Raw genomic sequence first — 16,417 nt, forward strand, 5'->3', positions numbered from 1 at the left:
AGAATTCAAAACCAACCCATTATAAAATAGTTTTGGAAACTTCCTGAATTTCTTCCCTTGTTAAACTGTTCTCATACTCTTCAAACTTCTATTTTCTCAATGAATTTTTTCTTACTTTTTTGTACAGATGTGAACAAGAAGACATTGAATTAAAGCACAACTCTACGTTAAAGCAGCTAATGAGAGAGTTCAATACTCAGCTTGCTCAAAAAGAAATGGAATTGGAAACAGCTGTAAAAGAGACCATCAGTAAGTGGTACAGTAATGTAAACGTAAAATGGAAAGGCTGGAAAGTAACCAGATGTTTTGGAAAAGATATTTGATTTGCATCTCTGATGAAGATATGTATGTAATGATTTGTGGTTTCCTAGAGAAATAAGGGGAATCTTCTCTTGCTGTTTATAACTAGAGTACAGTGTATTTCAGCTTTTTTTTTTACTGTTGATCTTTTGCCACTGTAATGTCAGTTGGGGTTGGAGAAGAAAGTATCTTTTGACTTCGTGTTGTCTGAAAATGCTCCTAAGAGTGAGGAATTCCTGAAAATTTGCAGCTGTTCCTGGATAGAGGAAGAGATGCAATTAGTTGGTAATTATTGGTTGTGATCTTAACTCCTAAAGAAGGTCTGACATCAGGCAGAAAAACATGATCCAGATGCCAGAATGCTAACAATAAAATTCATGTGGATTAGAATCAAGTAATATAATATGTTTTCCTGAAGAGCTTTTTTTATAGATACCTACTTCAATTTTTTTAAGCTTTTAAAATAGCACTGTGACTTAATTCATCCAAATATGTATGCCTTTTGATTTTGCCTCCTCTCTTATTTTGAATAGGTAAAGCCCAAGAGGTAGAATCTGAACTGATAGAAAATCACCAGATAGAGACAACTCAGTTGCATAAAAAAATTGCAGAAAAAGACGATGATCTGAAAAGAACTGTGAAAAAATATGAAGAAATCCTTGAGGTATCTTTCTAAAAAGTGATATGGCTACTTACATATATGGATACTTACATACACATATGGATACTTACATACAATTTCATAATAACTCTTCTTTTTTCATTGCAGAACTGGACAGAAAACTGTAATGCATTGTAGCAAAGATCTTTTAAATGTCTCTGATTGAATTATATTTTACATGTGTGGTGACCTGGTTTCCAATTAAAATATTTGGTTGTGTTTTTGGAATGTGTAAGAAGAGCAAAGATCAGCCCCCAGCTCTGATCTGTGATAAATCCTTATGTCCTCCAGCAGTTTTTCTGTGCTCCAGGTCATAGCAACCAAAGCAAGCAAGTTAAAATTTAAGATCCCCCAGATGATGTTGTTGCTTCTAGCAAGGATTTAAATACAGTGCTAGAGATATCCTCACAGTGTAGCTCCCTTCTGTGACATACTCTGTCAGGATTGGTACCACAGTTCTTAAAGTAAGGTTCTTTTCTAGGAAGTTTTTTGCAAGTAAAACTTCCATTTTTTACTTCTAGCTGGACAATCTGTCTTCATGACATTTGTAGGCATAGCCTTGCTCTGATATCTCACCAACCAGAAGTTAGCAACCAACTTCAGTATCAGAGATAATTGACCCTCCAGGGATGCTTTCTGTTTTAGTCAAGCAGGAGCTTAGGTGCAGAAAATATACTGCAATGGACTGAATGGCTTTCAGGTGCTAAACTGTTACTGTATTGGGATGCAGACTTTAACTTTGGACATTCGAGTTCTGCTTGCACAAATAATGTTTAAAAGACTGTTTTTTGAATAGAACCGTTTGCAATAATAAAGAGAACTTCTGTTTGTTTATGCTGAGTCCCAAGAGCTATGTCTGAATATTTTATTCTAAAAAATCCCAAATCTGCAGGCAGATGATTTATCCTGCTGTTTTTGAACATGAGGCAATCTGAGTGGATGCGACAGGATTTTAACAATCCCCCTTTTTTTCTTTTTATCACAAAATTTAGAAAAATAGCATAATGTAAAACCATGAAGTTCATTTTTTTTATGACATACATCATTCCAGATCATACCTGCGTTTGCAGAATGCTGCCATTCAAGTCCTTACTGTGAAGGCCGAAATAGATCAGTGATGTGAAATTGGGAAGGTGTAGTTCCTTTCCGTTTTGAGATACATTTAGTCTGTATGGATGTGACAAGCAGGCATGCTGGACAGAGTTTGCAGGGTTGCAAGTTCATGCTCTGTTTGACTTTGTTGCAATTGGAGGCACAAACAGTGATGTTCAAAGTACAATCAGGTGTAGTGCGATATTCTAAATTACAGACCATGTTTATTTTTTGGTGTATTTGTGAGTGTTTTTGTTACTGTGGCAAAATAATAATGAAACCTTGCACCAATTCAGAGAATTCTGAAAAAGAGCTGCAAGAATCTTAAAAGTGAGTGAATATTTGTTAAATTCACTGAGATCTCTGCTAAAAAAATTGGAACACGTGCATCCACAGATTTTATCAATTTAATGTTAAGGTACCAGTTACTGCCATAAATATACCCAACTTGGCACATGACAGGTTTGAGAAACTTTGAATCAAGAAAGTCATGCAGAGAGGTTTCTCTCAGTCATAAGAGGTAAGGAGATGAAGCACAAATCATGCCAGTTGGAGGAAAGAAGTTTGATCATAGTAACTTTGTGGCTTTCTCTTGCACTTGAAATGTGGTGAATGATGGTAAAAATTAGACTAACTTGATGTGTGCATCCTTAAAGACCAGCAAGAATAAATCATTCTGTTAGAACGAGTTATTTACAAAATGTTCTGCTGGTAATTTGTCTTGCTTTACGTGCTGTCTGCTTATCTTTTATAAGCACTGTTATCACATAGGATTTCACCAGAGTCTCCCTGATTATAGACTTGTAAGTCAATATAGCCTATAACTTGAGGGCTGTCTTTCTTCTGTAGGTAAACTAACAAGTATAATTGGAGAAAAATTATATGTTGTACTCCAGCTAGTTTATCTAAAGCCTGTCTAAGCTAAAATTGAAATATGTAATTTCAGATGCATATCCCCATGTGACTAAGGGTAGGTTCTGTGGTTTATTGAAGTCTTCGTTTGCAACTGTAATTAATCTGGATAGTGTGTGGTTTATATATTTTCAGAGTATGCCAGATGCTGTATAGAACAAGAAGTTAATGTAATTCCATGCTGGAACCTCCCATGATCTCTAATTATTTCAAACTCTAAATCATGATCTCTACTCAGTGGGTTGTACAAGTCATATCTTACAGAAGTTTTAATCATCCTTTCTAGTTGCTTCTTTTCTGTATTTTAGCTCCCTGCTATGACTGGGTGGTGTACATGCAGTTTTGATTTATTTCAATGGGTAGCTGTCTAGAAAATGAATGAATTTAGAATCTTAGCATAACAAAAAAAAAAAAAAAAAAAAGTAAAATAAAATCAACTAGCTTTGCCAGTTCTCGACTATTTAAATAGAAGAGTATAAAGAAACCATGCAAACATAGAATCTTGTTCAGCCCCTATGGTTGGTTGTTTGTTGCTCTTTTTCACTTGCCTTATACCGGATTTCTGCCATATTGTTTCTGTATATGGCATAAGTCTTTGCTGTCAGTCTGCTGTCATTAAGTTTTGAGTGGTTAGATGATTATTTATTGTTTAACTTAAAATTTCTTCCTGTAATTTGAAGGCTCGTGAAGAAGAGATGACAACAAAAGTTCATGAGTTGCAGACACGGTTAGAGGAGTTGCAGAAGGAGTACAAGCAAAGGATGGCAGAAAAGGACCATCGGAACAATGAAAATGTGAGCTGGCATTGACATTACTGTTGTATCTCTAGGTGTGACGTGTTTTTGTCTTCGTGAAGTTCTACACGTGCAGCCTAAATCGAATTTTGTTCATCTGAAATTCGCCTTCGTGTGCACATTTTGTTCTTTTAGGTGTTGTCTCCTTCCAAAGTGAACCTGTGCTAGTCTGCACTATTTGGTACTACCTTTTTTAATGAGATGTTAAAGAAAATCACATTCTAATGATCCAATGCAATTTCCTTTCCTTCTTAAAAAAACCTAAAAGCAACAGTAATGACAAAAAAAACACATAGGAGGCAAAAAATCCCCTGCCCTCCTCCTCCCCCTCCAAAAAAAGGATTTTTTTTTTGCTGAAATTCCTCAGATTACTGAAATAGACCTTTGAATATATCGAGGATGGACAGAGAATTCTGTACTGAAAGAAGAGTGTCTGCATGTGTCTTTCTGAGAACACGTTTTAGTCAGAGGAATTCTCCTTTGATGGACAAAAATATGACTTGTTTTTACACTGAGATGAGGAAGAGTCTATGTGGTGTTGTCACTGATCAGAAAATTCCTATTTACCTTAGTTTGAGAATATGCTTTTTGATAGCTAGCACCGTTGGGCATACTGTGTATTTAGACATGCTAGGTTCTTCATGTTATCTTTATGATGATTGTATTACAGACTCAAGAGAATTTAAATATAAGCTTTGATGCTTATCAGTACAAGTAAGCGTTAAAAAGTATTTTGGGCTACTGTAAGTATAGAAGCATCTTTGTGAAAGAATATGTATGATTTGATCATTTCAGTTTATCATCTTGGATTCGTCATACGATTAAGCATGATTAATGATTAAAGGGAATGAGATATTTGATATTTTCTTTTTTCATATCTGCATTTCCATCTGATTTTTTTTCTTGTTCTAGGTAACGATAGCAGAACTTCAGGTAAGTTTTGATTTTTTTATTTTTATTTTTTTTCCCCCTAAGTAATGCCTTGAAACTAGCAGTACTGCTTATCATAGAATCATGGAATCAGAATGGCCTGGGTTGAAAAAGACCACAGTGATCCTCCTGTGTCAACCCCCTGCTATGTGCAGGGTCACCTACCAGCAGACCAGGCTGCCCAGAGCCACTGAAGCAGTACGTTCAGTAGTTTGTTGAAATTTTCTGTATGTGGCTGTTCTTTCAGGCACAGCTTGCACAGAAGACAACACTTGTCAATGATTCAAAGCTGAAAGAGCAGGAGTTCAAGGAGCAGGTAAGGGTGCTGCTTGAACGAGGGGAGAACATCATCTTTTCTGATGATCTGTATTTGCAATATTAAATGTTTTGTTCCTTCCGACTGATGATGGAGCACAGCTCAGTACAGGAAGTATGATACTAATACATATGAAGTAGTTTTGACTCATACATCCATGCACATTTTCAAAGTACTCCTCAGTCCCCGGGGTATGAAAATACCAAATTATGGTTCCCCACTTTTTCTAAACTAGATCTTCTGGTTTTAGGTAAAGTAAGTAATTTTATATCTGTGTTTTTATATGGGTGTATGTATATCCATGTATATGCCACGTGTATTTAGGCATATGAATATGTATATATGTAGATGTTCTCATGTGTCTATATACATGTATGCACAATTTTCCTTAGGCACAGTTGTTAATAATGTATTGAAGGGCAAATATATTTTGCTCTACTAGAATGTCAGGATGTTTAGCTGGAACTTCTTATGCTGACTTTTAACTTACTTTTAACAGTTCTGATCTTGATTGTGCTCTGTTTAGATTCATGTACTGGAAGACAGGCTGAGACATTATGAAAAGAAAATGTATGTCACATCAGTTGGGACACCACTCAGAGGTGTGTACGTGCTTTTCATCACATAAGCTTGTTTATTTGAAAGATACGCTTTTGTTTAGAGAATCTATTAAAACATCAGGTTTTTTGAAACACTTTCAAAATGTGTTTTGCAAATCATGTAGCATTTCTGTTTGATGTCTTACAAGTGAGACAGCTCTGTATCAGCATCTGTTATCTCTGGGGGCATTGATAGAGGCAGTTTCAGTGAAAATAGGGTGGAGGGGAATTATGCCCTAGCTAATTGAGTGCAGTCTTTGTGACTCTTTAAACATCTTAACTATGCAATTATTACATTTCACAAATCTCTCTTGTGTTCCATGTCAGGACTCCTGCCATTCTTATAACTAAATGTCCTTTCCAAGATCTCCTGCTCTGACACCTGGATTACCGTACTGTTACTTTTCTTGCTCTATCCATATTTATTAAGAGCACTTTAAAAAGTTGTTATGCAGAGTTACTTCAAGCAAGTATTTTTAACCCATCTCTGTGGACCATTTCTTCTTTATCAAAAGTCCACTTTCTCCTAAGACTTATGTCCAAATCAGTCCAATATCTACTCTAAACAGCTAATTTAATTTGCCATTGGCCTGCGACGCTGGGTTAAATTGTGCATCTTTCTATCTTCCTTCTTTAGCTTGGTAAGAAGAAGCTAAACTATTATTCTCTATCAATATTCCTCATAAAAGTTATCCTTCACTGCTGTCTTTGCAGAACTTGACGATTATATTCATGGTTCGGTATACCACTGCCTATCACACCCATGAATGCCTCTTTCTTTCTTTTTCTTAACTTTGTACTCCTTTTTTTTGTTTCCTTCTGTGCATCCTGTATCTCCTGTGTAAGCTGTCCGTAAGACAGCTAAAGTTTCTCTCTTGATCTCATACTGCAGCTGTTTGCCTTCTTTGAACATTCTTTCTTTTTAATACAAATAAAGCACATTTCATTGAAAAAAATACAAACACTTGCAGTTATTTCTTTTTTTTTTTTTAACATCCACTTTTCCCTGTTTTCAACTATCTTAAATTCAGAATCTGTTATGTCAGTTTATCTTTTCTGCAATCCCTCTGAAACCTAAATTGGTATAATTTCTGATTGCAGATGCACTGATACAAAAGTGGAATCAAGTCATAGTCAAGAAAAACAGGGGAATGTAAAGAAATAGGTTTTAAGTCTGTCTGGTATGAGTTAAAAAGAGATGCCTGAATTTTCATTTAAAAACAAAACTTCATGAGTAGTATGTTGTTGAGGATTATTTAATTGAATTTATTTAATTTATTTATTAAATTTATTAAATTTATTAAATTAAATGTGCTGATCCATTATATTTTAAGCTTCAGGAAATTGCTCTAAGTAGGTTTTAGGCACTGGCAGAATTACGGTCGCTACGCCCGTATTTCATACTTGGTTACATTTTGTTTCAGTCACTTTCTGACTGTGAGTACACACATTCTTATGAAGTATGAGTTGTTTTTTTTAAAATATATATATTTATATTTTTATATATAAAGCGCCTATCACCTGATTGGTAAACATTCTTTGGAACCATTTTGATGGCAGGGGTAAGAACAGGAGTCAGCCTGTCAGTACCTCAGCATTTCTGTTTCCAACCAATTGAAAAAAATAAATAAACAAAAGCCACAAGACTTTGCTGCCAGCCTGGCATGCTGGTGTTTAATACTGCTACTCCATCAGGGTGGGAGGAAGACTTATTGTGAGTGGCAACATTTTGCACTGTGACTTCTCTCAGTATAAATATACTTATTTTTCTTTACACAGATGGAAATCTTCATCATGCTGACGTTTCTCTCTTTGGAGAGCCTACTGAGTTTGAATACTTGAGGAAAGTGCTCTTTGAATATATGATGGGTCGTGAGACAAAGGTATGGAAAGTTGTATGCAGCGGTGTGATGTGGGTTAGAGTGAAGTTCAGCTTCCTCGCTGTATAGATCCAAAGTGCCATGATGTTGGTGCTTCATCATGTATTGTCTGTTATTGTAAAAAGATTCAGTGGACTTCCAGGGCTTTTTTACAAAGAGATATTGAGATAAAACGTAGGGGAAGGGAAAGGAGAGAACACTGGGGAGGGGGAGGAAGTGTCACATCTCTCACCAAGGTACTTACAGAAACAAATACCTCTGCAGGTAGGTGTTATTTTACCAGCAGAAGTCTTAGTATCAGTCAGGCTTACTGGACTTTGAAAGCTGATATGCACTATATTAGCAAACTTTTGTGATGTTATCTTGGTGCAAATGTGATTAAGTTACGGTTGTATTCAGATTGTTCCTTAAAAATCTTTTATAAGGCACCCAAATCTGTGTACCTTCGCTAGTTACCATTAACTTTTAAAAGCAGAGAAAAGCTGCACAGTAGGCTCCTTGTTGTACGCTGACAAGCTTGTGAAATCATTCCCATGTTGGAATTTTACTTGCTTGTAACAATACTGATGCTAAGAGATTGACCAGGTTCAAAGGAGGTATGTCATAACACAAACATTTTTCTTGGATGATAAATGCTATGTGGATAAATATTTTTTTTTTCCTCCCTGGAGTTTTTCCATTCTTTGTTGTGCTGCTTTCAACTTGGACTACTATTAAGTAAAAAGGTTTTATGCAGGTTTCTGTGTTAGTTGGGTCTGTTCTCACTGTGCTCCTTATGGAATAAAATTTGTTCTACACAGGACTTCTTGTCCTGACAGGATTCCTCTCTCTTTTCATCCCTTTTCTTACTTTGCTATTTAACTTCTTTTTTATGAAAAACATAAATCCTGGATCCAAAACAAACTAGAATCACTAGTTAGCTTCTGTTCCTAGGCCTGTGGCTCATTGGCTGGCTCTCTCACCTTAATAGCATCTGATTGAAATCACTAAAGAAAAATACGTGCATTACTGGATAATTACAGGATAATTACAATAGCTTTTGAATTCTGAGGGACTTAAACATTAACCACAATAACGAACTTTGTCAGCCATGTTCCAACTTCAGCCACTCCATGAGACTGTAATGGATGACTGGTGCATATTGTTGGTGCAGGTAGCAAGCATTCTGTCATTCCTCCAGTTGCTGTGATTGAAAGATATCTGTATTTGTGTGTGTATGTATTTGCTCTGGAGATTACACTCTGCAATTGGAAGATGCCACTACAACTTTTCCTGCACACAGGCTCCTGAAAGCAGATGAGGGGAAAAACAGTATCAGGAAAAAGAGACATTGAGTTCCTGTAATAACTTGTGAAGGCATTGTTTTAAAATTGATATTCAGTGAAAGGGAAAGTAAATTTAATTCAAATGAAGAGGCATAATAAACAATTTTCAAAGCACTACAACTATTAGCTTTGGGAAATCAGATTTAGATAGGTAATGAATGATAGACTTAAATTGAATGCGATTGTATTTCTATCATATTTTTATTAACCTGATCTGATAACATCATAACCATTTTTATTTGAGGATAAATGTTCTAATATGTTGCAAAAAAGGAAAGGTTTCTGGTATTGCTGTTATTAGGTGATCAAGGATGTAGCTGTACTGGTATTTGTTAATGAAAAACTAAAATGCAATGAAGGCTAACATACCTATATTTACATATTTGCTAATGTAAACCTGAAGGTATTTTGGTGGTTTCTTCAATTTTGCTTCAAATAGTGCTTTCAAGCTGATCTCGTGCTGTTGTTCAGCCATTGATTATGTGACTGGAAGGCACTGAGGTTAGCTTCTGCAAGTCAGGGTTGTATCTCATACCTTAAGTTTACTCAACTGTGTCTTGAAAATAGTTTGGTTTCTTCCTGCTACACTGATTGGAGATCCATAATAAATGGTGATGTGATTGTTATAATCCATCTAATACTGTGTTAAGAGATTTAGACTGTATATTAACATGTACTTCTTATTTCCAACGCATTAATTGAGTTTAAAGATCTCAACTGAGATCAACCTGTTTGACACAGATGTACCCTCTTAGCTTCTGTTTTCACGGACCAGGTGAGGCAATTGTTTCTTACAAGATATGCAGTCTATTCCCCGGACCATTCTAGTGGCCCTCCTCTGAGCAGGGTTTCCTTTATAGAGTACAAAAAGCACTCTGTGTCTCAGAAGTAGTTCTGCAGTGGAATAAGTCATCTTTGTGGGCCTGATGCCCTCTTTAGTGCAAGCAGTTCTACAGAAGCTGTGCAAACTATCCCGAACAATTTACCATTGATGCAGCCTGGTAAACAGTTCTGGTATTGTATTAAGTGGAAGGATGAGTGAATGCATCAGTTGTGCAAAAGTGCTGGAAAGCTAAGAGAAATAATGAGAGTTGATAGTGGCTCAGTAGCTAAGACTCAGTGATTATGACTATAACATTTAACCCGTATAATCTGCAGCTTGTCACAATCTTTGTAAGCTGTTTCACTGATGTGCACATTTGCATTTGCTGGGGAACGTTTATCGTCTTCCCCTCCAATCCTTTAATTCTTTTTCCCTTTGTTTTTCCTTGGCACAATCTATCAAATGAAATCACCAACTTTTAAGCATGCACCTTGTTCAGAATATCTGACCTCAGAGATGCATGGCATACACAAGCAGGTTCATTAACACTGCATTTTCTACAAGCACGTGAACGGCTGAACTTCCAGCTCTATTGCACACTTCTTCTGAAGTCTTGCAAAAGTCCTGGAGGACCATTCTGGCAGATGCTTCTCCTTGCTACTTCATTGTGCCACTTGGAGTCTGTTCTGAAGTCAGAAAGTCGGTCTGAATGTTGTATGTGTTTGATAAATGTGTTTCCATCGGCTAGATAGAGGGGTGAGTGAAATAGCACAGAATTATGTTCTGTCAGACTTGTTTCAGGCTTTGCTGCTCTCCAACTCACATATCGGAGGTAATAAATTCATGCAAATCTTTTTCTGGCAGCTGGCCATGCCTTTGTGCACTGCACAATGACAAGGGATATTTCTGTCAAACTCCTGCATGATTTTTGAAGGGTCTGGCTTTGACCTGCAGCTCTCTAAACGAAGGGGGGGCTGATGGATAATCACTGTGAAAGCATTATTTACAGAGCTCACATAACTGACCTCAGAAAGAAAGGCAAGCTGGCATCTCAACAATAGGACTGGTTATTCCGTTTGTGAAAGCTGTGAGTCTGTCAGTGGCTGGGTACAGAGATGCACACCCAGGAACATCCACGTATCTTCACAGTTACTGTTTTGTTATCCCCAGTGACAGAGGCTGTTAGTGAAGTAAGTTCTCCACTGTGAGTCGTACTGAATTCTTCTGCTTTAGAATCTCTGTAGTAGCCCCAAGACCATTGGAAATTTCAAGTCACTGAGAGCAGTGAATTACAAAACGCTTTTTTCAGGAAAGATTTTAGCCTCTGTTTAAGTTGGCACATAAGAATCTGTGCCTTCATGCAGTATTTGCAGTGTTTGTATATTTTTTGTTAACATTTGCACGCCATTGTGTCCTGTGGAAAATGATCAAACAGTTTGAAGCTAAGCTCAGTGCTTTCTGATCTTTCAGTCCTGGCTCATTGTGATCAGGGTTTTGCCAAAAGAGATGGTAGAAGCACAGGGTCTGCTTGTGATGCTGGGAATGCTCCTAATTGTATCTGGGAACTGCACTAAAGGCTCTTTTTAATTATGGGAGCTACCGATATATTTAAATGAAGCCTTTTTTTTTAATTGAAAGGTTTCAACAGGACTTGTTATATTCAGTATTTATCCCTAATTAATTATAGACAGAAGCAGTATCTGCAAGTCAGAGGTTTACCTCTCTCTTTTAGCTGTGGTCATTTTTGTCCTGCAGCTGCTTTGTTGCTGCAATCTCCCTCTTCATTCCACGTGTGGTGAGGCTGGTAATAAGCAGTGGACTTGGAGAGCAGCAATCTTATCTCACCCGCATTCTTGAAGAGCAACAGCTACAGCTCCTGTAGCAGCCACGTTCTGTTGGAGCTGCCCTGCAGTTCTTACCTTGCCCTTTCTTGTGGAAGTCACCAGAACCACCTTCTGTGTCTGCTGGAATTTTTTATTCCCACTAATCTGTTTTTAAAAGGGAAATAATTGCTTGCTTTGCACGGAAGTTTGACATTCTACCATGTTCCATCTGAGGTCGTCTAAATGTTTTGCTGGTTGAATACGAGCTACTGTGCACCTGCTGACAATATTTTGACAACTGCAGTTCTACATCTCACATTTGGATCTTTCTCGGTGTTTCATTTCTTTGTGTTTCTTTACTAAATATTTGGGTGCAGTGAATATAGGTGAATTCATAAAGACTCTTTCAGGTTCCACGTGCCTCAGATGAGCTTTTCAGAAAGGCTGCATTAAGATTAAATGTGGCATGAGCAGGATTGGCAACAGTTTGCTGTCGTTATTAATGGACATGAATACTCCAGAGCTTACATCGTAGTACAGGAGCTGCAGTTTGTGACAGTGAAATGAACACTCCTGGCTTCCATGTATTTCACATAATGTATCATGCCATGCAGATACAGCATGAAACTGGTGGTTATTTTTTAATTCCTTTCGTTATGCTTTTTGGTGACATTACTAAAGAATAACACTCAGTATTCTCAAGAGAAGCATATTTTAAAATGTTAAGAAGCATTTTAGGTCACATGATAATAATTACAGATGATCTGCTTCTTTTCAGACAATGGCCAAGGTTATAACAACAGTGCTGAAGTTCCCAGCTGATCAGACTCAGAAGATATTAGAACGAGAGGATGCACGACCATTGGTAGGTTGTAGCAATAAGCTTACGTTCAATAAGCTTAAGTGCAAGAGGTGATGTTGCAAGAATAAGAAATTGGAAACTTTAGATCTCTCTTTCACACTTTCTTCATTCAGGAGAACTCCATTTCTCCCCCTCTTTCCCTCCAATGGAATGTCAAATTCTGCCAGTAGGTTATAGCAAAAATGAAAAAAAAAAACAAAAACAAGCACATTTTCTTAACTAGAATTTCTGTCTAAACCGCATTTGTGAAAGCTGCTATTCTGACATTAATTTTCTTACCAAAAAAGTTAACTGAGGGAATATTTGTGTTACTTAAATTCAGAAGTTTATTCTGAATTCCTAGGTGTTCTATGGAAAAAATGGTAGAAGAGAGGGCTTTTTCAGCCCTGGAGTATAATATTTGATAAACACAAGAGCAGCGTTTGCTTGTAGAATAGAAAACTCATTAGTTCACCTGCTTGGGATTTGTGCTATAGAAGTGGAATATGTGCAGAATCACAGAATGACCCGGGTTGGAAGGGACCTCAGGGATCAAGAATCTCCAACCCCCTGCCACATGCAGGGCCACCAACTTCCCCATTTAATAGCAGCCCAGGCTGCCCAGGGCCCCATCCAACCTGGCCTTGAACACCTCCAGGGATGGACGGGGCATCACAGCCTCTCTGGGCAGCTGTTCCCACCACTCTCATAGGAAAGAACTTCCCCTGACATCCAACCTCAATCTTCTCTCCTTCAACTTCAAACCATTTCCCTATAAAGCCATATATGTGGAATTTTGTGTCAGTATCCTAACAAGAATTTGTTTATTTATGTATTTATATTGTACTAAGGAAGCATCTAAATATGTCAGTTAACTCTCAGTAAGAACAGATGAAAAATAAGAATTTTAAACATTTTCTGCAGTGCTGCCTTTTCACCAGTGGTGCTGAGTAATACAATAGCAAGATTTGACCTTGTGCAGCTTTGGGGGAGGAAATAAAGTGATGGCAATCAGTCTGCATTGATGCATGCATTAGAGTGTAAAAGTGGTGGGACATTCAATAGAGAATGATTCCTTTTAATTGTAAATAATTAAATATTGCTAACCTTTGTTTTAATTATTATCACTTTATTGTTTTTATTTTTACCCCTAAATTTTTTGAGGGATAGAGTGGAACTGTACCAGCTTCACTCCTTGTGGTTTTGGAATGCCTGTGATGATAGGTTTTGTTTGTTTTCTGTTTGCCTTTCCATTTTAAACAAACATATTAAATACTTCATCTTTACTGAAGAGCTGATTTGGGGTTTCAGAAGCAGGGCCAAAAGAGATGAAGAATATATGGGCATAAACATTTATGTGGTATTACTCTTACTGTTTTATACAGTGGAGTTACTTTTTATTAAGACAAAAACTGCAGTAATAGCTTTGTCTGAAGTCAGTATTGTGATCCTTCCCTTTGTGGATTAGCTGGGTACAATATTTAGGGATTTAAGTGAGAGAAAGAGCTGCATTCACTTTTTCTCACTTGCCTCTTGGATATATTGAACACTTTCAGAAACAAAAGCAAATTTGGAATGTTTTCACATGTAGTTGCACTTCTCATAATGCTACTGCATCAGCATAAACATCCTGTTGAGCCCTGGAAATGAATTTCATAGAAAGTTGCCATCATTTCATCAGCGTGAGGTATCAGATGAGGAAAGCGTTTGATACTACAACATTTTCCTGTAGACTTTGTTCTTCTGTCAGCCTTGCAGTCTTTAATATACTTTGAAGGTCGTGTAAATGCTGATAAAAGTGTAACAGTAATGTCTTGTGTGTGCAAGTCCTATTTTTCATCTCAAAAGGCTTTTATTTAAACCAGTTTCTCATCTCTGCCGTATTATTTGAAGTCATTCACACTACTCTTGCTTCCAAAATAATATAACAAATCATAAATTATAAATAAATACAGCCATAATTATGGCTTTCCTAAGACTCTTTTTCAGACCTTCAGTTAGAAAGCTGACTTTCTATTTTATTTTATTTATTTGCACACTCTAATAATACTTTAGGAGCCATTCTGAGTTGGTCAGAAGTGAGGTTAGAGTTGGAGTTTATATTTCAGCTCCATGTGAAACTTGGTCTTCTCAAAAGAGGTGCTCACAAATTCTGATACTAAAGAAAACTCAAGTTAATCCAACAAGTTTTGGTACTAACTAATAATTTGGGACTAAATCATGGCCAGTCACACAAAGAACTTTTTTCCAGGCTGCCAGTGCGTTGATGGTTCTGAATATCAGAATTCAAAGAAGTTGATGTGTTAATGAGAAACGTCTCCAATTTCACATAGCAGTGTTTCTTGGCTCAGATTTAGCCTGTCATTTTTGTCCTTTCCAAGTACACAGAGATGAAAAAAGAGACATCTGACAGCAAGTCAGATATAAGCACTTGCTGTGCATACAGCTAACGAAGGACACAGTCAGTTTTGTCTTCAGTTTCAAAGTTGCATTTGTTTACCAAACAACAAATTAATGCTTGTGGTGAATCTTTGGTAATTCTGTTCCAGACTGAAACAAGTGGGGGAGTCATAAATGATTCTGCAGAGAGATGTGCTGGGGTTGGTTTGTTTGCTGATGTGTGCTAACATGATTGTCGTGTTTCCCCACACAATACCAGAATGATAGCAGTAATGAGTAATAACGTTACAAACTTATCAGTGTGCATTGTTAACGTAAAGCCTAGCTGGTTTTGTATGTGCATTTACAGCCAAAAGGTTTAATTTTAGTGTGTAAATTGTCAATCAAATGTGCTACTGAAAAGGAACAAATATGTGTGTCAGGAAGGGCCTGTGAGTACTTGTCCTTTTAGTCTGTCTGTCTTAAACAGTAGGAATGTACTTGAGAGGTTTCTACCCAAACCTTTAACAGATCCCTCAACGAATAAGTGTATGACCAATGTATCTCCTGCACTAATGTGTTTTTTGTTACCTACTTATTGTGACCTGACTGCAGCAATCTCATCTGTAATCAGTAGATGTTCACAGCATTCTTACCTGTGCTTTACCATGTAGTCCAATAAGCTGTTTTCTTCCTGGCTTTGTAGTTTGCCTCACCTCGCAGTGGTATCTTCTGAATATTCCATCAGTCTGTGCTTAGTTAGCATGTGGGTGAGTGAAGCCTAATATGTACTTGTTTCCTTTGGAGATAAAAACCTGTAGTATGATATTAATCATTCTTCTGCTTTTTTTTTTTTTTTCTCCTCCTCTCTTGGCTCCTTTTGGTAATTAAAAGCATTTTAAGACTTTGTTTTGTAAGCATATGATAAACTTTGCTTTATTCTTACGTTACAAATCCAAGTCTGAGCATGGTAAATATAGATTCAAAAGCAGTCTTTCTGAGATACAAGAATAACTTGAAATGTTGATTGAGGTGCAAAAATCTCAGTTATAGGGGAAAAATCTTATTTAAAATCAAAGATGTGTAATGTTACCTTTTTTGTAGTTGGCTTTATCCTAATCCATCTTCTGATCTCCTTGTAGGTTTTGGAATAAGTGAATAGATAAGTCAGTTTTGAAAACAATGGTACTGTCTGAAATGAATTTTGTACATCTTCTAAATATGATAATGTGTTATTTGAGAAAAGCTTAATGAAATATGCTCTGAAGAGTGATTGGAGTATGGTGGCATTTAGTAGTCAGTACTTTTCTGAATCAGAGCCCTGGCTTGGTGTCAAGAGAATGTAGGGCACCGAGATTAGGGAGAGCACTTTGGGGACCTTTATGCTTTCAGTTTACTCTGCCTTTTTCCAGGTTTTATTAAGTTATTTTCACGAAGGAAGTGTAATGCTATTTGTGGTGTTACAAGAAAGCAAAAGCTGGCGTAGATCTAAAGGAAAAGGTTGCATCTGACCAACCCAGCTAAACAAACAGTGTGAAAGAGTAGTAGTGGATGAGAGAGGAGCAGAACGTGCAAATGCCCTGGCAATGCTTTTTGCATTGCCTAATGCTACCATTAGAGCATGGTGTTTAATAAACTTCACGATGAGTTCTGTAGGATATGGTCAGTGTAACTTTCCTTCATCCTTTGCAATGGCAGAGCTCTGCACAGTTGCCAGAAGTCAGTTCAGTGCACCTGGAGCA

At 37.0% G+C, this 16,417-nt stretch overlaps 1 protein-coding gene across 1 annotated transcript in view; it reads left to right on the forward strand.

Moving 5' to 3' along the window:
• Window positions 1-15,411, forward strand: part of GOLGA4 (golgin A4) — a gene marked incomplete at both ends in the record, with an annotated part of 56,052 nt that extends 40,641 nt beyond the window's left edge. Inside the window, 9 exons of the mRNA XM_079538559.1 lie at window positions 128-249; window positions 834-964; window positions 3,646-3,759; window positions 4,672-4,692; window positions 4,937-5,005; window positions 5,532-5,607; window positions 7,384-7,487; window positions 12,234-12,320; window positions 15,382-15,411. Of these exons, the coding sequence (XP_079394685.1) occupies window positions 128-249; window positions 834-964; window positions 3,646-3,759; window positions 4,672-4,692; window positions 4,937-5,005; window positions 5,532-5,607; window positions 7,384-7,487; window positions 12,234-12,320; window positions 15,382-15,411 (754 nt within the window). The remainder of the gene's footprint in view (window positions 1-127; window positions 250-833; window positions 965-3,645; window positions 3,760-4,671; window positions 4,693-4,936; window positions 5,006-5,531; window positions 5,608-7,383; window positions 7,488-12,233; window positions 12,321-15,381) is intronic.
• Window positions 15,412-16,417: the final 1,006 nt, after the last annotated feature.

Source organism: Tetrao urogallus (assembly GCF_951394365.1).
Source record: "Tetrao urogallus genome assembly, chromosome: 7".
In the NCBI taxonomy this organism is placed as follows: Eukaryota; Metazoa; Chordata; class Aves; order Galliformes; family Phasianidae; genus Tetrao; species Tetrao urogallus.